General features: G+C 39.5%; 2 protein-coding genes across 3 annotated transcripts in view; one reads left to right on the top strand and one right to left on the bottom strand.

The window, feature by feature from the left end:
• Positions 1-23,402, bottom strand: part of SGCD (sarcoglycan delta) — a 1,105,251-nt gene that overhangs the window by 867,998 nt on the left and 213,851 nt on the right. Inside the window, exon 1 of one of the 2 annotated variants that reach the window (XM_070792124.1) lies at positions 6,461-9,544. The exons of the other annotated variant lie outside the window; for it this stretch is intronic. The gene's annotated coding sequence lies outside the window, so the exon portion shown is untranslated. Of the gene's footprint in view, positions 1-6,460; positions 9,545-23,402 lie in introns of those variants that run through there. 2 annotated transcript variants of the gene reach the window in all.
• LOC109561300 (histone H4-like) lies at positions 9,592-9,858 on the top strand. The gene has a single exon (XM_019963677.2). It carries the CDS (start codon positions 9,592-9,594, stop codon positions 9,856-9,858), a length of 267 nt encoding a protein of 88 aa, XP_019819236.1.

Here is a 23,402-nt window from a genome sequence, read left to right as displayed (position 1 = left end):
AGGATGAGATGGTTAGATAGCATCTAATGACTCAATGGCCATGAATTTGAACAAACTCCACGAGACAGTGGAGGACAGAGGAGCCTGTCATGCTGCAGCCCAACGGGTTTCAAAGAGTTGGACACAAGCTAGCAACTCAACAACAAAAATGAACAATTCAACTAGTGCAGAGCATGGCTAGTACTGTTTAAAACCATATATTTTAACTCCAAACTTATGGTTCTTTCCTCCACTACTCTACTTTGCCTTTGTTGGTTTTCTGCCTGCTTCACATTTTTCATGTTTTATCTCCCCAACTCAGCGTCCTTCTCTTGAAAGTCTAATACCACTTCTTGGGTATCCCTCTATAGGCCTTTTTCTGGCTAAGCAGTCAGTAGCTGGAAAAGAAGAAACATATAAAAAGGCTGATCAGATGTGATCCTGCTGCTCCAAGTATTAGTCCTTTCCTTCATCTTTCCAAAACTTTAGCTAAATCAGGTCCCTTCCTTTCATCCAAGGCGCTTCTGCTCTGTCAACAGCCTTGCGCATGTTTTATCTTTCTTTATAACTCATTGACGGAGAAGGCAATGGCACCCCACTCCAGTACTCTTGCCTGGAGAATCCCATGGGTGGAGGAGCCTGGTAGGCTCCTGTCCATGGGGTCACTAAGAGTCGGACACAACTGAGCGCCTTCACTTTCACTTTTCACTTTCATGCATCGGAGAAGGAAATGGCAACCCACTCCAGCGTTCTTGCCTGGAGAATCCCAGGGACCGGGGAGCCTGGTGGGCTGCCGTCTATGGGGTGACACAGAGTTGGACACGACTGAAGCAACTTAGCAGCATACCTCATTGAATCATATGCCATGGCAAGACATGATGGGGTTGGATAAAATTGGTAAAGTTGTTCTGTGTCAGTCAAAATTATAATGTTTTTTGTCTATATCTAAAGGAAGACAATTTACAAGAAGAGCAAGGGAAAACGATGCTATGGACTATGGGATAAAAGTTGAGGTATTTACTCTTTGTCTAACTGGCAAATATTTTCTTAATCATCTAACCTATACTGCTTTTTCCCTGTCGTGTGATACACTGTAAAACACTTTAGCCAAGAGACTCAATTAATTAAATTTAAATGAGGCCCTTAATTTCTCTAAGACTCAGTTTCCAAACCCATAGTGTGAGAATTCTGAATTTATCATATTTACCTAAAGAGTGTCTGTGAGTTACCAAATATCATAAAACCTGTAAGATGTTACATAAAGAAAATAATGATCAGCTTACTAGTTAAAACAGGTAAATAACTCTCTGCTGGGGGAAAAAATAGTAAATTGCCAAAATAAAAGGCACTAAAAAAATACTAAGTACTCCTGGTAAAGAAATATTGCTTGCATTAGCCAAATCTGTTTGTCCAATTTCTGTGATGCTTTTTCTTGCTTCTCTAGAACTCTAATCGAAAAAGCAATGACATTCCTCAGTTTGGAGAGCCTGTCACATTAACATATTGATCAGTGATGGCTTTTCCAAGGGCCTTATGTGGAAATATCCATTCACAAGGACCCTATTATATAAAGAGCATGAAATAAATAAATAAGAATGGCCATCTTTGTCATTTTCCAGCTGTCTTCACTGAAGTAAGGAATCAGTTTTTGTGGTTAAAGGTCTAACAACTTCTGATCTTAACCATTAGTACCAGACAAAAGATTAAGGCTCCACTGATTTACTGCCAAAGCCCAGAGAGGTATTTCAGAGATTTGTCTTTAAACCTCCAAACCTTGATAATGCACCCCATTAATATAATAAATTTGAGTATATACTCCTTAATATATGCACTTCATGGTAAATTACACATATACTATTATATTTGTATATTATGCACTTTAGAAAACATACAAAATGTTAAAAGGGTGAAATAAAAGTATATAAATACAAAGCTCTTATTTAAGAGCACCTGAATAGTCTTACTGACCTCCATGCAATATGTGAACCCACATAAGAGATTTATCTTCTATCACATCAAGGAGCTATATACTACTAACAGTGGTGGGTATCACCTGCTTGTGCTGTCTGTCCCAAATAATAACTATGTTTCATCCTGTATGCTTATGATAATAGCACTCATAAGAGACAGACCTCTTCTCCACTGTACACATTTGTTCATTACCCTCTGGATCACTGGGGCATTGTCTGATGTCCACATTTCTCAGTGGGCATTGATTGAGCTGGAGCCTCTGGTGATTTATCAGTCTTTCCAGATGAAATAGTCAACCTCACATGCCTTCCTTCTCTACAATTTACTTTTCTTTGGGGGCTGAAAATACTGCCATTTGGTTGAAAGTACTTGCATGCCTTTGCAGCAAAATATTTTTACTAGCAAAGAGAAAAGAAGCAAACCCAGCATCTGGGACTGTAACCCAAAAGGTAGTGCTAATAAATACCCAAATACATATTAACTTTAGAAAGTACTTACCAAATATAATTTTATAAACTATTAAATTTCTTGGCAACTTCCTTTTTCCTTTAATTTTATATTCTGTTCTTTACTAAGCCATTTTAAATTTTAACACAAAAGTAATGTTTTAAATGATGAGCACCACATAAATGAATGCCATTCAGGAGATAATCCATGCTTACTCTATTTCTGTGGGTATTCTCATTACACACAGGATATTGATCACCTAGGTGTAGGAACTTGAGAATAAAGAATGAGGACTCAAATGGGAGATGGGGATTCAGCCAAGTTCCTACCAAGACCCTCAAGGGCCAACTGTGGGACTTTGGCAAGTCACTTTACTTCTATGAATCTCACTGAATACTATCAATTCAAGTACTGAGGACTGGGGACAATTCATGGCTACCAACAGTCTTCTTTCTAAGTCACACCTCAAAGCCCTCATCTTGTGAATCCAGAGCAACAGATCTCAAAGGAGGCCTAGCAATCATCAAACAACATATTAAAAATGAGGAAACAGAGGACCACAAAGTTTGACTACGTGCCAAACTCATAAAGCTAGTATTTTCAAACACCAGAAATGACGGTTTTGATTTAAGGAGAAAAATTGTCTAACAAATAAATGAATTCTCCCTGAAAGTCCTCAATAAGTCAAGAATTAAACCTGTGTCCCAAGTACAAGTTCACAGCTCTTTGCACAGTATACATCTTTGTCACTAGTCCTTACACATACTAGGTGCTTAAAGCATTCTTGTTAAAATAGGCTGAAGTGTTCTAGCTGAAGGGCTACTTTGAAGCTGTTATAGATTGCACTCTCATCCCTGCCTCTTCAAGCCTAGTCCATTTTCTAAGTATTTTCCAGTGACTTTAGAGAAGGTTTATATGCATGTGGGTATTTTTCAGCATTGCCTCTGATAATAGGGAGTTTGAATCAAACTCCATCTGTTGCTATAACCAACATTTATTGTGCAGTTCTTAAAACGGCTGCTCTCTACGTGAGCTGTTTTCTTTCCAGTTTAAATAGCTAAAATACTCTGAGGCTTCCAACCCCATTTGTAGTTTGCATCTGACCCCCTCCTGCCTCTTCAGCCTCATCTCACCTCTATCTCTTTTCAGATTCTTAGCTCACTATTACCCAATCATCACTCACACATGCTCAAATCTTTCCCTTACTAAAATCAAGTAAAACAAGGTGAAACAGTTTCCATTCTGTGCATTCCTTCTGCTGTACCTCACCCTCCTTCCTTAAGGCACAAACCTCTTAATAAAGTTGTCTGCACACTGTGTCACTTATTCTCGGTTTCTGCTCTTACCTTCACCTACTACAATCTGGCTTCTGCCTCCAGAACTCCAACAAAACTGCTTTCCCTCAAATCACAACCAGTCCTTGGTTGTTAAATCCACTTGGCATTTTCAAGGCCTTCCTGACACACTGCAATTTTTCGGGTTTTTTTCCATCATCTTTTATTGAAGTATAGTTGATTTACAATACTGTGTTAATTTCTGCTGTTAAAAAATGACTCGGTTATACATAGATTCTTTTCCATTTTGGTTTGCCATAGGATATTGAATATAGTTCCCTGTGCTATACAGTAGGACTTTGTTGTTTATCCATTCTGTATATAAAAACTTATCATCTGCTAAACGCAACCTCCTAGTCCATTCCTCCCCCAAGCCCCTCCCTTTAGGCAACCATCAGCCTGCTCTCTGTGCCGGTGATTCTGTTTCTGTTCCACAGACAGGTTGATTTGCAACACTGCACACTGCTGATGTGCCTTTTTTACCTGGATCCAATGACCAGTATTCCTTGAGTTTCCAGCCTCCTGAGACACTCTTTATGTTTCGGGCTCCCTTATTTACCTTACTCCTTAAGTTTTGATATTGCCCAAGGTTCTGTTCTAATTCTTCTTTGTACACTGTGATCATACCCATGACCTCAGTGATCTTCTGCACAGTAGTGAATGCCAAGTTCGCCTCTCTAAGCCAGGCTTATGGAGACTGCCTACCAGAAACCTTCACTTATCAGAGTGGTGGATACTCCAGGGTTCCACCCCAGATCCCTTCTTCAGATCTGGCATAGCTATCCTACTCTCCTCCATCTACTTGCAATATCGGCTGCTAACGGCTCACAGCTATGTCCCTCACTGGCTGGACACTGGCCTGTTCTGAGAACTGTGCCATTCAAGTTCTCTTGTGCATTAAAGTTATGCCCTCTTCTGGAAGGCAGGCACAGAAAAATGGTTCATGTGGGGATAGAAAGACCAGGCCCTTTTGCCTCCATGTTCAGTACCATGAAGTGGCATCCAGAGCTCCAGGTTGAACTGGCTGACTTCTCATTCCAAATCTGCTTTTCCCTCTGTCCATTCTTCCTCTCATCACTTCTCTATAGGATTATCTCTAATGAGAACCCCCAATAAATCTTCTGTGTTCAAACTCTGCATTTCAGAGTCTCCATTGCACAGAACCATCAATTGAAAACTCACAACACCCCACTACAAATTTATACAAACTATTGTTCCTTATTTAAAACTTTACTATTTAATAGAAGGAGAAGGCAATGGCAACCCACTCCAGTACTCTTGCATGGAAAATCCCATGGATGGAGGGGCCTGGTAGGCTGCAGTCCATGGGGTCGCTACGAGTCGGACATGACTGAGCGACTTCCCTTTCACTTTTCACTTTCATGCATTGGAGAAGGAAATGGCAACCCACTCCAGTGTTCTTGCCTGGAGAATCCCAGGGACGGGGGAGCCTGGTAGGCTGCCGTCTATGGGGTCGCACAGAGTCAGACATGACTGAGGCGACTTAGCAGCAGCAGCATTTAATAGAAACCATATCTTCAAAAGTCATATCAGGACTCAGGGGCAAAGGCAGAAATCTCCAAACAGCTATATTTTCCTTAACTTGTCAGGCTTGAGCAGAGTTTAAACTAGCCCGGCCCTTTCCAGGCCCCAGTCAATTCTGTTGGAAATTGTCTGCACTTCATTCAAGGACCTAATTCAAGCATAATCACAGCTTCTACCTCCTCTTTTTCCATCTACTTTAAGATTTACCACCTCAGTATATGGCACCATCATGCACTCAGGTGATCAGGTCACATACTCAAGAACAATCCTTAACTTCTTCCCCTTATCTCAACTACTCACCAAGTCATATCAATCCCATTTCCCCAATATCTTTCAGGTTAATCTTTTTTTTTTTCCCTCCATTTTTACTGTAACTTCCTTATTTAAGGAAAACATTTCCTTTCCAAGACTACTGTAGGGCATCCCAACGAGCTAGCCAGGGCTAGAAGTTGATCATCTCACCCTTGGGCTGGCTATATGGAGGCTGAGGTTTGCAGGACATACCGTTACAGAAACTCATGTCCATATGCCCATCACACAGTGAGGCCAAACAATACCAAAACGTCGGAATTTGGAGCAGAGACAGGTTTATTGAAGGCCGTGCAAGGAGACAGGTGGCTTGTGCCTTAAAAACCCCAAATTCCCCCAAAAGCTTGCAGCAAAGCCCTTTTCTAGGAAAGGTGAGAGAGATGCGTGGTTAATTGTTGTGAACGTCTTGGTGTCAGATCCTTTGTTCTTGAGGTCAGGTCACAGTCAGCTAATCATGTTCCCATAAATCTTCACCAAACAAATGTTATTCTCTGATTTGACAAGAAAGGGCAATGTCACAAGACACAACTTTCACCCTCTGAGGTCCTGGTCTTGGCTCAGAGGAGGCAGAGCCCAGCTAGCAGTGCCCTCAGTGCCAGGTCCCCAAACCCTGCTCACCTGTCATCACTGAGGGAGCCAGGTGCCTAGGACCCAACTGGCCCTCAAGCTCCTCAAACCACTGGCACCATGGGGACAGGTCTCTCAGACTATGACCCAAGTAGACAGCTGCTGTCATTAGGTTGCAGAGACAGGGATAAGGGAGAGGTTCACTGCCACCTCAAGGTCTGGGCCGAGACAGTGTGTGGACTTGGCATGGGTGGCTCCAGAGCCCTGCAGGACACAGCCACCAACCTGTTCCTTTGGCCCCAGCTCACCTGATGATCCTGAGGAGAGAAGGTCAGGATCCGCCTCTTACCTCACTCTCAGCTTGAAGACCACCTCTCCTCTGACTGTTGGCTGAAATTAGCCCACTTGTGCTTAGTCACTCAGACATGTGCAACTTTTTGTGACCTCATGGACTATAGTCTGCCAGGCTCCTCTGTCCATGGGATTCTCCAGGCAAGAATACTGGAGTGGGTAGCCATTCCCTTTCCAGAGGATCTTCCCAATGCAGGAATCGAATTGACATCTTCTGCATTGCAGGTGGATTCTTTATTGTCTGAGCCACCAGGGAAACCCCATGGGCCCACTAAGGGTCACTTATTGACAATTGGTCACTTGATACAGGGGCCCACTGTTGTGCCAATCAATGGCTGAACAGGACCACTAACGGTCATTTATTGACAGTTGGTCGCTTGGGGGAGGGGCCCACTGCATTACCAACCAATGGCTAAGCAGGACCACTAACAGTCCCGGGGTAACTGCTGCCTGGTAACAGGGTGTGGGGTAATGGCACATACTAACAGCTGCGTGCTAAGGGCTGTGCACAGCCAAGCTCTATTATAATACCACTCATTTGCATCTATCCAAGAATAACCTCTCAGGCTTCCAAACTACCACCAGGGTCCTGCCATTTGTCATACAATATTATCATTTTCTGTCTATGTCATGCTGCAAAAAAGACAAGAAACTGCTCTTGCCACTTCATCCCAGTTGGTCCCTCTGCCACAGGTTTCCTCCTCCCTATGCTAAATGATAAGTCCACAGGAACTCAGGAACTCAGTACTTTTTTTGTCTTTCTGTTTCCCAGAGTTCAGCCTAAGACTGGTATATAGTAGTCACCAAATATAATATTTATTGAATAAATCAATAAACTAGTCAATCCATCCTCCAAAAGAAGTAATGAAGCAGAGTTTGAAAAGGTAAAGGGGTAATAATGAAATAAGAACAGGAAAGGAAAAGAAATCAGTTTCTCATCCTTCCAAGAATCTTGTGATTGGTGCTGAACAGACTGCTACAAAGAAAAATCTATTTTAGAAGATAAGAGAAATGTTGGTAAAGTCCTGGAAAACAAGGTTTTAAATTACAGCCACATTTTGTCCTTTTTAGTGTGTAATCTCTAAGAGGGTTTATAATACTAGCTTGTGCAATGAAATAGTTCACCTGGCAGATGAATCAATAAATGCAAATTAACAACAATAATTAAGGAGGAAAAAGTAGGCAGGAGACAGAACTAGAATTGCTAAGTAAACTTCATTTGAGGCAAATCCCTGTCTGGAATGGAAGTTTTATAACTTTGGTCCTGCTTGTTGTATTATAATTCTTTTTGATAGTGGAAAAGCACTGGGCAAAAAGTGGAAAAGTAAGTGCTCATGTCCCGGCTCAACTATGTACGAGGAAGGAACTTAACTTCTTTGAACTCACATGTCTTTGCCTGCAGTAAGAAAGGATTAGATTGGATGCTGTTTAGTTCCACTTCCAGCTCCAAAATTCTATTCTGATATGTCTTATGTTCTTTTTAGTTCTCTGAAAGTGTTAGTCACTGATCATGTCTGACTCTTTGGGGACCCCATGGACTGTAGCCTGCCAGGTTCCTCTATGCATGGGATTTACCAGGCAAGAATACAGAGATGGGTAGCCATTCCCCTCTCCAGGGGAACTACCTGACCCAGGAATCGAGGCAGGGTCTCCTGAATTGCAGGCAGATTCTTTACCAGCTGAGCTACCAGGGAAGCCCTGGTTCTCAGAACATCTGCCAGTTCTCTGAATATCTGCCAATTCACTGTTTTCTGAAAACAGGAAAATGAATTCAAACTGGCTAGTGTTTTGTTAGTGTTATCTAAAAATAAACTTCAAAATTGGGATCAGGAAACTACTCCATGGAAGCAATGCATATCAACAAGCTAGAAGCTTTTTACAAGCACCAATTTCAGCCTTCTTCTTCATCTCTTAAAGTATGTGTTTCAAACAGGAAAGATAATGAGAGACCAGACATACTTATTTACCAAGCTGATCTATGGAAGAAAAGGAGAAAATAAAACATGGAAATTTAGACAACTGTTGACTCAAAGGATCACAAAAGAAAGACGTCTCAGAAACTAGAAATGGAAATGGAAATCCAATGGCTACTGGCAAGTAATAACGGGATCTAATCAAGGATTAATTATCCTTCTTCTTCCACTACCTTGTTCCTATTAGGAAGAGATGAGGTAGATAAGGCAAGTTTGGTGTTCTAGAAGTATATGGCCTCACTTTACTGTATAAACTACATCATATCACTTTACCCATTTATAAGCTCTGTTCTGGCTATCTATATTCACTGGTAAAATTCCAGGAGACCCGTGTTACTATTTCCTTTTTCTCTTGCTTAAAAGAAAGGTACATTCATATCAAAATGTTTATATCCTGAATATATTTTTCATTCTTTTGAGGGGGGTGAAATATGAAAGAGAAACACCTGAATAAAAATTTGGACTATTCCTAAGATGTGGCCATCTGGCAAATACCTCGAGGCATTAGAATTCAGTTATGAGTTAGAGATCAAGAGAAATGTAGCCAAAAAATATAATTCAAACATATGCTCTTCCTAACAAAGTAAATAAAACCATTAATTCCTACTTTAAGAGAATTCTCCTCTGCAACCAGAAACACTGAAAGAAGCCCAAGGGCTCTTTGAAAAAGTCTTATTAGTGGTGACATTAGAAGAGCTCTGGCCCTTTGCAAAAAAGTAGGCCCTTCATTGGGAATAAACGCATCTCACTGCCAACCTTTGTAGAGGTGCACACCCTTGGCCATCTTTCCACCAAAACAGATTCGCCACATGAGAGAAGAGTGAGTTCTCTACTGAGGAGCCATCTTTAAGCCTGGCATATCAGTATTTCTAGGAGCAAAGTTGCCAGTGATCTTTTGTTTGCTATTTAGAAAAGTTTACTTTCCAGTTGGCTGGGATGCTAGTGATGTTTCCATTAAAAACATCCTTAACTCTCAAACCTCAACCTTGGTCAATAACTTTATTCTAAGTAGCAAAACGTCTAATGAGAAGAGCAAGCCTTACATCATTTATTTTCTATGGACAACACCATACAACCAGCTTGTTAGTTGCTGTTGATTTGCTCCTCGGGAAGCCATGTCCGGACGCGGCAAAGGCGGCAAAGGCCGGGGGAAAGGTGGTGCTAAGCGCCACCGCAAGGTTCTGTGCAACAACATCCAGGGCATCACTAAGCCTGCTATCCGCTGCCTGGCTCGTAGTGGTGGTGTGAAGCGCATCTCTGGGCTCATTTACAAGGAGACCCGTAGGGTCCTAAAAGTATTTCTGGAGAACGTGATCCGGGACGCGGTCACCTACACCAAGCACGCCAAGCGGAAGACTGTCACCGCCATAGACGTGGTCTAGGCTCTCAAGCACCAGGGCCGTATCCTCTACGGTCTCGGTGGTTAAGCTTTCCGATTTGCCCTCAGGAGCTTGATTTTTTTGTACCCAACTTGCATTCACTCTTCACCAGTCCTGCAAGGTGGGTCTATACCACTAGCAATCTCATTTGACACCAAGGGAACCTCCTCAAGTGATACTGTTCACCCAGAGGAAGTCAAGGTAATCCCTCTCAAGTAGTAATGGGTAACAAATTCTCCATTTGGCCGTGAGCAAACGGAGTTCAGAGGTGAGATGTTTTACCAAAGATCACTGCAAACAGGAGGGGCATATTTCCAGGGGTGAGAAGATAAAGTTATGGCCAAAATGTCAAATTCAAAGGCAAGCAGTGTTTTAAATGTAATGACTGATTTTACCTTCATTATATGAGACTTGGAACTGCTCAATACAGATGTACTTTAAATAAAATTTAAAAAAAAAAGTACAAGGAGAAAAGTGAAAAATAAATTTAAAAAATAACAAAACATTACCCCCCCCAAAAAAAGGGAAAAATAAAAGTTATAAAAGAGCAAGAGGGTCACAGTTTAAACAACAGCAAATAGAAGGAAGCCAAGCAATAGGCTGGCTAGATAATTATAGACAAGTCATTTCACTTCCCTGATTATCTTTCAAAGATTCTAGAATGCACATATTCCTCCTGTGGACATCTGTAAGAAGCTTGTAAAGTGACAACACTGAAATCTGAAAAAGTCTGAACGTCCCATAATTGCAAGCTGTTACTATTACCAACATTCCAATCCAGTTCAACTTCCTTTCCCTGAAATTCTAAATGTAAACTTGAAACATAACCACAGCCAACTTTTCAAACTTTTCTCAACAACAAGGCATCCTCTGTAGCCCTAATATTACAGATCTCCCAGAGGTAACTTGAAAGAAACAAGAAATGAGGTTGGAAAAATGAAGATCAATACAGACCTGATGTTCATAATAAATCCAAGTTCAACGTGGGACAACTCCTAAACCCTATCTGTCAAAAAGAAGATTATCACCGCCCATGATAACCAGGAAAGTAGGGCCACCTGTGGTGAAAACTCAAGATCAGTGACCTCTTGTCACACTGTACTAAAAGTCATAATTTAAGATTTTTAGAAACTTTAAAACACTAATCACCTAAAATATAAGCAGAATAAACCCAAGTTATTTCTGAAACAATTTATATCACATCCAACTTCTGTTTTGTCTTTTGTTATCACTTCCTCCCAACACCCCCCCCCAATTAAAAACAAACTTAAATGGGGCTCACAGGAAGTAACAGGATTCTGTTGGAAAACAGTAAAAAAAAATGGCACATATCTTCTTTGTTTTCAGGGTGGGTCTGTGTATACATCTCTGTATGTTTCACAGTTGCTAAGAACTCAGTTTGTACAATGAATATATGGCCTTCGGGGCCTTGTTAAAAGGGCTCCTTAACCAAAGATAATTAATTCTGTTAAGTATTTTTCTTTAACACATATATAAAGATACCAACCACTTATGTCCAAGGGGAGCTGCCACCTCCTTCTGCTTCCCTCTGTCTTCCATATACCAATTCTGGCACAGTACCCACGGCGCAGTCAAGGTGGGACTCAGCTTTCACTCCCGAGGAAGTCTTCCCAAGCCTATTTTTGGAACTGCCACCCAACATTATGTGACATATATTAAATGTACTCATGTCCCACTTTAAATATGTGTGTGTGTATGTGTGTGTGCGTGTTGCTACAAAGATTTTGCAATGTTTTCAATAATTCAGTTTTTGAACTTTGGTTATAAGTAACTCATTTTTTCAGGGATTATTAAGAAGTGAGAAAATCTAACTTACAAACTCTTTTCAAATGCAATATAATTTTTTAGAGCTCAGCATGGAACAAAACGTGAAACTGGTACCATATTATGTTTCACAAACATCTTTTTCAACTTTTCATTTTATGTTGGAGTACAGCTGATTTACAATGCGGTGATAGTTTCAGGTGGACAGCAAAGGGACTCAGTCTAAAATATACATGTATTCTCGCCCTCCCATCAAGGCTTCCACATGACACTGAGCAGTCCTTTGTGTTATAAAGTAGGACCTTATTGGTTATCCATTTTAAGTTAGTGTGTACATGTCAAAATTTAATTAAATATTGGTTAATTTTGATTTTTCATATTTCATCCATAGCCACTGATTTATACATTTTTGTCCATGCCCTGTGTCTATTACTCTCATCGTCAGGGTCTTATATGTAGTTAACCTGGGTTTTATTTTATTATCATATACTTAGGCATGTATTATTTAAATCATGCATTCTAAATGAGGGAAATTATACCCCTAAGAGGATGAAAACTGGTTACTGGGGAATTAAAAATCTTACTAAAATTGTGTATGAAGCACACATATACAGATAGAACATAAACAGTAGATCTGTAATATAAATTTCCATGGAGTAGGGGGCAATTAGAAAAAAAAATTCTAGAAAAGTTCTTGGGGAGCATAATGGCAAAAAGGCTGAGAAATACTGCTTTGGAATGTACTCATGTGCTTTATATACATCTGTTTGATTTTCCTAATGCAGCTGATGCTATTTAAGAATAAGGATTACATCTTCTACTTTTCCTGAATGTTTATACCACCTGCTCAAAGGTCCCAACTTTTTTTGTTTTCCACCCTCCTGAGAAAACATTGCAGTCTAATTTTATGCAACTTTGAATTATGCAAATCTGAAAGAATGTCATAATAAATACCCAAGGTTCAAAATGTGAAATAATGCACATTTGTTCAAACTAAAAATTCGACAAGAATTGCCTGGCTTCAAAGCTGGTAAAAGCCACGTGAATTGATAATCAAGTTTACTGCCAGGTGGTAGCATTCTAAGCATAGAAATTCCTTCTATCTTTTGTAGGGGACAAATTATGTGTAGGAGAGGGACACTTCTCTCCAACAAAATAATTGTTTTCATTTCAGAATCTATTGAAGAATACATGCAGTGACTCAATATATAACTATTATGATTATATTTCTCTTTATAATTATATATAGTATGTAACCATAAAAAAATTATATATACCAAAAAGTAAGTTTGGAGATGCCTGAAAAAAATCTGTGTAACTATTACACATAAACTTATACAGCAGAGTCTATTTTGGGCATTAAATTATCATGTCCACTTTTCTTTATTGCCTATGGCCAAGGATTTGGCTATCACTGTGGCAGGGCTATCTGCCCTGTGGGATACTGATTTGACTAGACTTCAGGCTACATATACCACTGGGGACAATCAGCAGAAGTAAGAGCCAAGAAGCACACCTTAATGTCATCTAGAACACTGGGCTCTCTGCACCTGGCCCAGTGTTTGGCACATAGTAGAAATGAAAATGAATTACTTGTTAAACAGATGTAAGATCTTGGTCACAGCCTTGCAGTAACACTTGATGCTGAAAGGCAACCAAATGCCTATTGTAATGATAATATATAGCCCCATTTATTACAGAAAGACATTTATAACTTCATCAAAATGTGATGCCAAGCCTGTTGACGGGATCCTGGTACACTGTGAAAACCACAACAGTGTTATCAATATAAGGCACAATACTGGGAAAGGAAGATCCAAGTTCAGGTTCCCTTCCATTCACTCTCACTGAGACCTGAGGTGAGTCACTTGTGTCTCTGCACCTTGATTTGCCCAGTAATAAAATGAGGGCATTGGATAAGTGGCCCCAAAGGACCAAGAGAGTTTGAAATTTTATGAGTTTTATGCTAAATAAAAGCTTATCAGCAATTTCTTATGGTCTGTTCTGTTCTGGATTTGAATTTCCAACCTATATTCCTGAGCCCAATAAAGAAGAATCTGTTTTAAAAGTCCTAATATTTTTGCCTCTGAATTTTGCATAGTAAGCAGAGACTAAATTCCACCACATGTTTACAATGTTATGGACTTATATCATTTAAAAAAAAAAAAGGTACCTTCACATGTAATTCAATGTAATAATCATAAGTTTTGCCTAAAGAAAGGAATGACAAATTCCTGAATTTAAAGGTGCTTATAATTATTGAAGAAATAAAAACTAGGTATGTAAAACAATCAAATAACAATAAGGCATGATATGTTTAAATGCTTAATTGAATGAGCTCAACAGCAAAAATATAAGGTACTAATTAGTGCTAAGAGTGGTCAAACTGGGAAAGGTCAATGTTTACAGAATTTCTGAAAAATTCAATGAAATCTCTTCAGTCCTTTATAGACTAGACTCATCCCTAACTTGTCCCTTCACCTGGGTAATCATTCCCAGTTCCTTCCATCATTTCTCTTACATAAACCAACCTGGTCTGGACTCTTCCCATCTCTCCTCACTACCTTCATCCTTGTTCAAAACAGGTCAGTCAGGACTAAGATAAACTGGTTATTGTGTTCCTTTCCAAAGGAAATTAGTGTGAACAAATGAAAGCCATGTAGTGAGGGAAAATACATTCAACACTACAATCTGGCTTCCAAATTGCGCTTAAAATACAAAAGCCATATGAGTTGGAACAAAATGACTTACTCTGTGGTTACCATGCACCGAGCAGGCTGTACCACTTCATCTTGGCACTGTTTGAAGAAACTCGTCCTGAATACCATTTGGACAGAACCCAAGGTGTTCATGCCCCAGTGAGAAGCACAAATCATTAAAAGAAAAATGTGGAAAGCAGTTTTCCCACTGATGTGTAATTTCTCAGTGTTATCGCCAGCACAGAGAAATGCTTTGAAGGTGAACAAAAGCTAATATGAAGCACTGCAGAAAACACTAGTGGTACGTGTTAATGCACCTACCCTCTCTGAAGTTTCCATAGTGTATTCCTATTCCTCTACAACACCATCTGTAGAGATGACATGGTGCTTAGACACATCTGGGATTTCACCCAAGTATGGCGTCTTTTCATGCCCCTAATGTGGTGAGCGCTGCTGCTGCTGCTAAGTCACTTCAGTCGTGTCCGACTCTGTGTGACCCCAGAGACGGAATCCCCGTCCCTGGGATTCTCCAGGCAAGAGCATGGAGTGGGTTGCCATTTCCTTCTCCAATGCGTGAAAGTGAAAGTGAAAGTGAAGTCGCTCAGTTGTGTCTGACTCTTCAGGACCCCATGGACTGCAGCCTACCAGGTTCCTCCATCCATGGCATTTGCCAGGCAAGAGTACTGGAGTTGGGTGCTATCGCCTTCTCCGAATATGGTGAGCGCAAGAGTCATCAAATCACAAGTTGGTAAAATTCTTGTGATTTCTACACAAGGGAGGTATTACCAAGGGAGGTATCAGTGCTGTCAAAGCTGGGAATAAATGGAGTTTCTGACCATACTTTCCACCTAAGTCTAATTATGGAGAGGACGAACACTTGGAAAGAGAAAGAGTTTTATGAACAAAGTCCTTGGGCCAGAGATTGAGTGGTTAATGTGTGGAAGGCTATTGCCCACCTCCTCAGACGGGGGCTGTCCCTTTAGAGAAGAAGCTGCAGGCAGTAGCTGAAGAGGTTGATCTTCTGCGAGACCCTATAAGATGCACAGCACAACAGAGCTGGTGTGTGTAGTACAGGTGACAAAAGGGACACTGATCGGAAATCCAGCCATCCTATTTTTTCATGCCACATCTCTGATCTAACCCCTTGACATGATACTTTCAGAGCTTTAGGACATATCACTTTATAACATTTAGTGTTCCCATGGCGGGTACTGGCAGTAGTGGAGGAAGGAGACGCTCCCAAATGAATTCAGAAGCAGAGAACATCAACACGGGAACAGAAGCAAGAGAAGAAAAACGCAGTGGCCGTTACATCGTAAATCTGGCTGACAGAGGAGCCACTTCAGCACTTTCAGTGCTCTCTGTAAGACTGCCCGGTGGGTGGGAGGCTCAATACTAGCAGGTCTGAGCAAGAATCAGAGTGTAGGAAACATTGGGTTGACCAATAAGACATTTGTGAAAAACCGCAATGAACTTTTTGACCGATCCAACATGTATACCACTCGGAACTTATCTGTGCCCAAAAGCTACTGAAGTCAAGAGGATGTTTAGATTTCAACCCATTTATCTTTGCTTATGATTTGGCAGGCCCAGGTAAAGGATTCTTCGGGGGACTACATTTAGCACACTCATAGAAGATTACCTTCTGTAAACTTCAAGAATAAAATACAGAAATAAAGCTTGTGGGAAAAAGTTTTAATTTATATACAACAAGCAATATTTGAAAATGGTGGTCAAAATTGAATAAGCTGTACATCCTGAGACCCTAGAAATCCTGGATTTCATAGACTAATATGGGCTGTGGCCTTTCTATAAGTGGCAACATCACGTTCGTGATCACACAGGTAATGGCATATAACACATTGCTATTCAGCTGACATTTACCCTACTTATCTTTGATATGACAGCCACTGAAGTCAACTCTGGAATGGAACAAGCAGCTAAATACGAAATTAGACCCTCAAATGATCCTCTCACAATTTTCATGCATAAGCTGTATAGCTCCCCTTTTCGAGAAACAAAAACCAAATATTTATATAGCAGATTCTAAAGCAATTAAAGAAATAGAACATAAATGAAGCATCAGGTTAAGGGAGTATCATCCATTTGACAGTGCACTACCCTAAAATTGGGAATTTTTTGTGTCTGTGATTCATTTTCTCTTTTCCTACAAAGAGACAGATTATGTACCATTTATTGCTTTTTCCCTCAAGGAGGAAAAATCATTCTATCTGTAGGCAGTATAGTCCATCTTTTAGTTAGTTCTTTTGCACTGACTCACTCAAATTTGTCATCCTGGTGTTGTGCTTTTTCATGGTGCTTTGTGGATATTTTTTATTATCAGAACTGACATGATGTACAACCACCAAGCAACTATCTTGGCTAAAAGTCCCTGAGCTAGGAAGTCTAATGACCTTCTTGGGATCAAAGCTCAAGACTGACTTTCCTCCCTAATTTGACTTGTCTATCACCTAACTTATCTCTGCTGGATTTCTTACACTGCTTAATTTACTAAAATCTGTCACTAGAATTCTGCAATCTTATTATTTAAAAATAAAAAGAGAGAGATAGAAAGAAGCTTTAAGTCTTTTGCATTTTTACCTGAATCACTAATTCTTAAACTTCCATACTGGATAGAAGAACCTTTTCATACAGGATATATTAGGCAGAACTTCCATCTAAAAATGGGTAAAAAGGGATCCTGGGTTAGCTGAGGATACTGTGGAGAGAGGCTAGTCAAGTAAAGATGATGAATCTAGGCCACGATCCCACAATTATTTCCCATCTTCAACCAACCACCCGCTATAGATCTTCTACAGTACAAAATTTGAAAATGAATAATTCATAATAATATGCAGATTTGTTTTAAATAATGGTTAAACATTTTACATCTGAAAAAAATGAGCATACATGATATCATCAACCTACTCTAAATATGGCTATCACTTGCCTTTGACTCCCAGATTATTAAAACATTCAGTGCAGTGCAGTTCAGTAGCTCAGTCACGTCGAACTCTGTGACCCCATGAACTGCAGCATGCCAGGCTTCCCTGTCCATCACCAACTCCCAGATGTTGCTCAAATTCATGTCCATTGAGTCAGTGATACCATCCAATCATCTCATCCTTTTCATTTCCTTCTCCTCCCACCTTCAATATTTCCTAGCATCAGGGTCTTTTCTAATGAGTCTGTTCTTTGGATCAGATGGCCAAAGTATTAGAGCTTCAGCATCAATCCTTCCAATGAATATTCAGGACTGATTTCCTTTAGGACTGACTGGATGGATCTCCTTGCTCTCCAAGGGACTCTCAAGAGTCTTCTCCAACACTACAGTTCAAAAGCATCAATTCTTTGGTACTCAGCTTTCTTTATGGTCCAACTCTAACAACCATACATGGCTACTGGAAAAATGAAAGCTTTGAGTAGATGGACCTTTGTTGGCAAAGTAATGTCACTGATTTTTAATATGCTGTCTAGGTTTGTCATAGATTTTCTTCCAAGGAGCAAGCATCTTTTAATTTCATGGCTACAGTCACCATCTGCAGTGATTTTGGAGCTCCCAGAAATAAAGTCTGACACTGTTTCCACTGTTTCCCCATCTATTTGCCATGAAATGATGGGACCAGATGCCATGATCTTAGTTTTTTGAATGTTGAGTTTTAAGCCAATTTTTCACTCTCCTCTTTGACTTTCATCAAGAGGTTCTTTAGTTCCTCTTTGCTTCCTGCCGTAAGGGTGGTGTCATTTGCACAGCTGAGGTTATTTCTCCCAGCAATCTTGATTCCAGCTTGTACTTCATGCAGCCAAGCATTTCCCATGATGTAGTCTGCATACAAGTTATATAAACAGGATGACAATATATGGCCTTCACGTACGCCTTTCCCAATTTGGAACCAGTCCATTGTTCAATGTCCAGTTCTAAATGTTGCTTCTTGACCTGCATACAGATTTCTCAGGAAGCAGGTAAGGTGGTCTGGTATTTCCATCTCTGGAAGAATTTTCCAATTTGTTGTGATCCACACAGTCGAAAGGTTTTGGCATAGTCAATAAAGCAGTAGTAGATGTTTTTCTGGAACTCTCTTGCTTTTTCAATGATCCAACAGATGTGGGCAATTTGATTTGTTTCTCTGTCTTTTCTAAATCCAGCTTGAACATCTGGAAGTTCTCAGTTCACACACCATTGAAGCCTTCTTAGAGAATTTTGAGCATTATTTTGCTAACGAGTAAGATGACTGCAATCGTATGGTAGTTTGAACATTCTTTGGCATTGCCTTTCTTTGGGATTGGAATGAAAACTGACCTTTTCCAGTCCTGTGGCCACTGCTGAGTTTTCCAAATTTGCTGGCATATTGAGTGCAGCACTTTCACATCATCATCTTTTAGGATTTGAAATAACTCAGCTGGAATTCCATCACCTCCACTATTTTGTTTGTAGTGATACTTCCTAAGACCCACTTGACTTTGTACTCTAGGATGTCTGGCTCTAGGTAAGTGATCACACCATAATGGTTATCTGCACCATTAAGATCTTTTTTGTATAGTGTATTTTTGCCACCTTTTCTTAATATCCTCTGCTTCTGTTAGTACAATTAAAATATTATATTGTAATTTCATCTTAAAAATATTCATTCTCTAGTAATAATTCATAAATTATCGGATTTTATCTTGAATTCCCTGAAAAAAAAATCCCAAATTTTCCTTTATTTGTTAAACTGTTTAGAGAACTTCATGTGCCCGATACTGGTAAGGACATTAATATTTTTGACTAAAGTCTTCCATGAAAGATTCACAGTAAAGTTCAAGAGCCTCTCACTTTGTTAAGAGTCTGGAAAAACCTGGAAGAATTGTGCAGTAATTCTTGGAAACTGATGCATTGATGACCTCTCTTAAAAGAGACACTCTTTTCTTGCCTTTGGAAGTAACTGCTATTATATATTCATCCCAGTCAAAAAGGTCTATAATCTTTGCTGTGGTTCTTATAATCTTATTTTTCAAATGCATGCCATCCTAGAAGTGGCATTCTGGTGATTTTCAGAGAGATACTTAATCACCAGATAAAGCTCTCCCTCCATAATATGAGAATGTTCTCTGCATAAAGGCATTGTGGAAGAGCGGGTGAATAAAGGAGAAAATGATGGTTATTTATAGAGATATTTACAGTACTGTTCCATCAGGACCCCATTTGTCATCAAGTATTAAAGAAGATCCCTTTGGAAAATGCACACTTTCTATCTTCTGAATGTTTGCTAAGCAAACCAACTGTTTTTAAGGTTTATTGGAATAAAATAGCTATGGGTATTACTGGCACTTAATGATTCACAGGCTGAAACTATACTTCCTTTAAAATGGAGAGGAGAAAATACACTTTCTTCTTTTAAAGAAATCAGCAGGGGACCTGTCTAGAGCATCTGGAGGAGAATTACAGACAATTGCAGACAGATTATCTCCCACCTTCTTAGAGCCTATGTTCACCAGATGATTCGCCTCAAGCTAATCAATGATTTAAAAATGAAATCATGCTTCCTATGACCTTCATGAATGAAGAGGCTACTAATGGTTTATCATCAGTAGGGTATGTTTTCTGTTATAAAACAGGTAGAAAGTCAGTCATCTAGTCTTTGCTACCTTCATTTCACAGGTACTTACTGAGCACCTACTATGGTGTATGGCAGACTGCATCCTTTGAAGTTTATAGTTGCCATTCAATGATGTAAGCAGACACCAGCAAGACTATCTGTTTGGTGAAGTTGTCATAGTATAGAATTTGTGACTCTCAGTTCCAAGGAGTTCATAAATGATGCTTCCTAATTCCTAGATTTATCTGCATGTGTCCATTGATGAGTTATAGAAACAAAGCTCATAAGAAACTGAAGAATAAGCCAGTGAGAAAAATAATTGAATGCAGGGACCAGGGAGATGCAGTGTATCCCAACCAATGCATTCTTAAGAATTATAAAGAAATAAGTTCAAACTCTCACTTGCTGTCTGACTTTATATAAGTGCAAACTCAGACTCTCAATGTCCCCATTTATAAAATGGCAATCATACCTGATTTCACAAAATTGTGGCTATTAAGTGAATAATCTTTATGTAGTACTTATCACACATTAATTCAAAAAATATTTTCTGAGCACCTGTTATGTACCAGACATCATAATAACCACTGGGAACACAACAGTGAATGAATTGAACAAGGGCTTTTGGAGGCCAGACTGCAAAGAAGAGAAGGTTGATGTCCATCAGTACAGGGAGAGTTAGCCACATGCTCAGTGTAGGCATTACCTGTCAGGTGAGCAGGTTGAGTCCTGCCAAACATCCCTCCATCATTTTTTTTCTAGCTTTCCTTGGTTGTCCAAGGTCCCTTATGATTGATAGCTGCATTCAACATATATCTCCAGAAAGCTAACAGTAACTAATAATAACTGAGTATATACCATGTGCCTAAAATAAAATTTACTCTACCTAGGGATCTGGTCCCCTCTCTAACATGATTTTCCCATCTATTTTGTTTTAATCCAGTTAGTGTATGTAGTATATTTGTTAATGTGCCAAGCTAGTATAACAGGAGCTATGCTTTCCAAATTTCCTATCCTTGCAGCACTGGCTACATGAGATGTCTCATCTGAGAACTGGAAGACAAAAGTGAGATTGTTGCCACCTTTTTACATGTGAAAGGTAGGTGCAAGGCACAAGACAGAGTTATAGCGCCCGTGTGTTTAGTTGCTGGATGAGGGTCACCAGTTTCTCCTGAAAGTTAATTCTAACATGGAAATTGGCAGCAGTGAGTTATGCGTGTGGATTCCCCTGTCCTCAAGGACTCTGGCCCATTCTTGCAGGTTCCAGCTTGCCCTTGCTTCCTCCACTTCACATCCATCTTCCTTCCTGACTGCCTGGGTGGCTCACTTCAAATTCCAGCACAAGACACCAAAGCAACAGCCTCTCATCTACTATGTAACTAGTAGACGAGAAATTATCATTGGGAAAGTTAAATCTCTATATAAGTCCTATATATGTTATCTAGGGCTTCTACTTCTCTGCCTGATAAAGCATTAATTTCAGACCTTATTTCTCTAAAGGCAGTCATTCCCCTTTCAAAGTTCCTGGGAAGATGACTGAAGGAGAAAGCCACTTTGATGAATCTCTATCTTTTAATGATTTTGAAAAAATATTTTACTGAGATATAATTCAGATACCATAAAACTACCTTTAAAGAATACAATTCAGTGGTATTTAGCATATTCACAGATTTATACAATCATCACCACTATCTACCTCCAGAATATTTTCATCACCTCTAAAACCTGAAGCCCACTAGCAGTACTCCCCATTCTTCCCTCCCCTTAACTCATAGCTACCAACAACCTGCTTTCTGTCTCTATAAATTTGCCATTTCTGGGTATTTCATATAAATGAAATAATACAGTATATGGCCTTTTGTGTCTGGTTTCTTTCATTCAGCATAATATTTTCCAAAGTTCATTCATGTTGCAGTACGTATCAGTAGTTCCCTTCTTTTAATTACCATATAGCGTTCCATTGTCTAGATGTACATTTGATTTATCCATTCCTCAAATGATGGACATCTGGACTATTTCTAATTTTGGCTCTTATAAATAATGCAGCTGTGAACATTCATGTACAAATTTTTGTGTGAATGTATGTTTTTAATTCTCTTCAGTATATATATTTAGGACTGAAATTGCTGGGTTTTATGGTAACACTATGCTTAACATATTGAAGAATTACCAAAGTGTTTTAGAAAGTGGCTACACCATTTTACGTTCTCACCAGCAGTGCCTGAAAGTTATGGTATCTTCACAAACCCTTGCAATTATCTATCGTTTTGATTACAGCCACCCAAGTGGGTGCAACAGTCATCTGATTATGTCTGCCCTCTCTTTTGAGATGAGTCTAGGTGATCAGAAGGAAGAATGACAACTCTATTGACTCAGGGAAAAGTGGTTTTCTTTTTGTTTGTTTTTCTTTTTCTTTTTACCTTGTAATTTACAGAGGTAATATTACGATGATCAGTATACTTTGTATTGGCATAGCGTTATATTAATAGGAAGTTCTTTCATTATAACATACTACTTTCTCCTTTATCCTTCAAGAAAGACAACAAAGATGCTGCTATTTTCACACTATCTCCAGTATATGACAATGCCCAGTAAACAGTAGGATCCCGGCTGAATAGCTAAATCCCATTCATCTTATAGATGCTGCTACTAAGTCGCTTCAGTCATGTCCAGCTCTGTGCGACCCCATAGACGGCAGCCCACCAGGCTCCCCGGTCCCTGGGATTCTCCAGGCAAGAGCACTGGAGTGGGTTGCCATTTCCTTCTCCAGTGCATGAAAGTGAAAAGTGAAAGTGAAGTCGCTCAGTCATGTCCAACTCTTTGCAACCCCATGGACTGCAGCCCACCAGCTCCTCCGTCCCTGGGATTTTCCAGGCAAGAATACTGGAGTGGTTGAGGAAACTGAAATTCAGAGAAGGAAACTGTTGTGTTCAAGGTTGTCCAGTTAATGACAGTTTCCTAACTTACAAGTGGGTGCTCTTTGCAAAAGATTAAATGTAATTTAATAACTAATTGAAATGAAGAATGATGTTTAACATATAAGTAATGCACATTAGATCAAAAGATTAGATGTTATTTAAGCTATTTCTTTAAGAGTATAACTTTATTTAAAAACTATACTAAAAATCACAATTCAAAACATGAGGTCATAGTCAATAGCACTTGGGTTAGCTGACCATGAGTATAATCTTTTACATGAAAGCATTGTCTAGAAAACTTACTCATCTACATCTTATACAAGCATTTAACAGGTAATATTCTGTTTAAAAATTCCATTAGAAATATAAGATAATATATGAACAAATAAAAACTGATAGGAAAATAAAGTCTGGTTATTTTAACCACTGACAGTTTTACAACACTTTGAATTTACTAAATGTTACTGGATTGTCCTCTTTTAAATGGTCAAAATGGCTAATTTTATGTTCAGTTCAGTTCAATTCAGTCACTCAGTTGTGTCCAACTCTTTGTGACCCCATGAATCGCA

The sequence above is a fragment of the Bos indicus genome, chromosome 7 (genome assembly GCF_029378745.1).
Source record: "Bos indicus isolate NIAB-ARS_2022 breed Sahiwal x Tharparkar chromosome 7, NIAB-ARS_B.indTharparkar_mat_pri_1.0, whole genome shotgun sequence".
Taxonomy (NCBI): Eukaryota; Metazoa; Chordata; class Mammalia; order Artiodactyla; family Bovidae; genus Bos; species Bos indicus.
The sequence above is the reverse complement of the archived record's forward strand: the minus strand, read 5'-3'. Positions and strand labels throughout refer to the sequence as shown.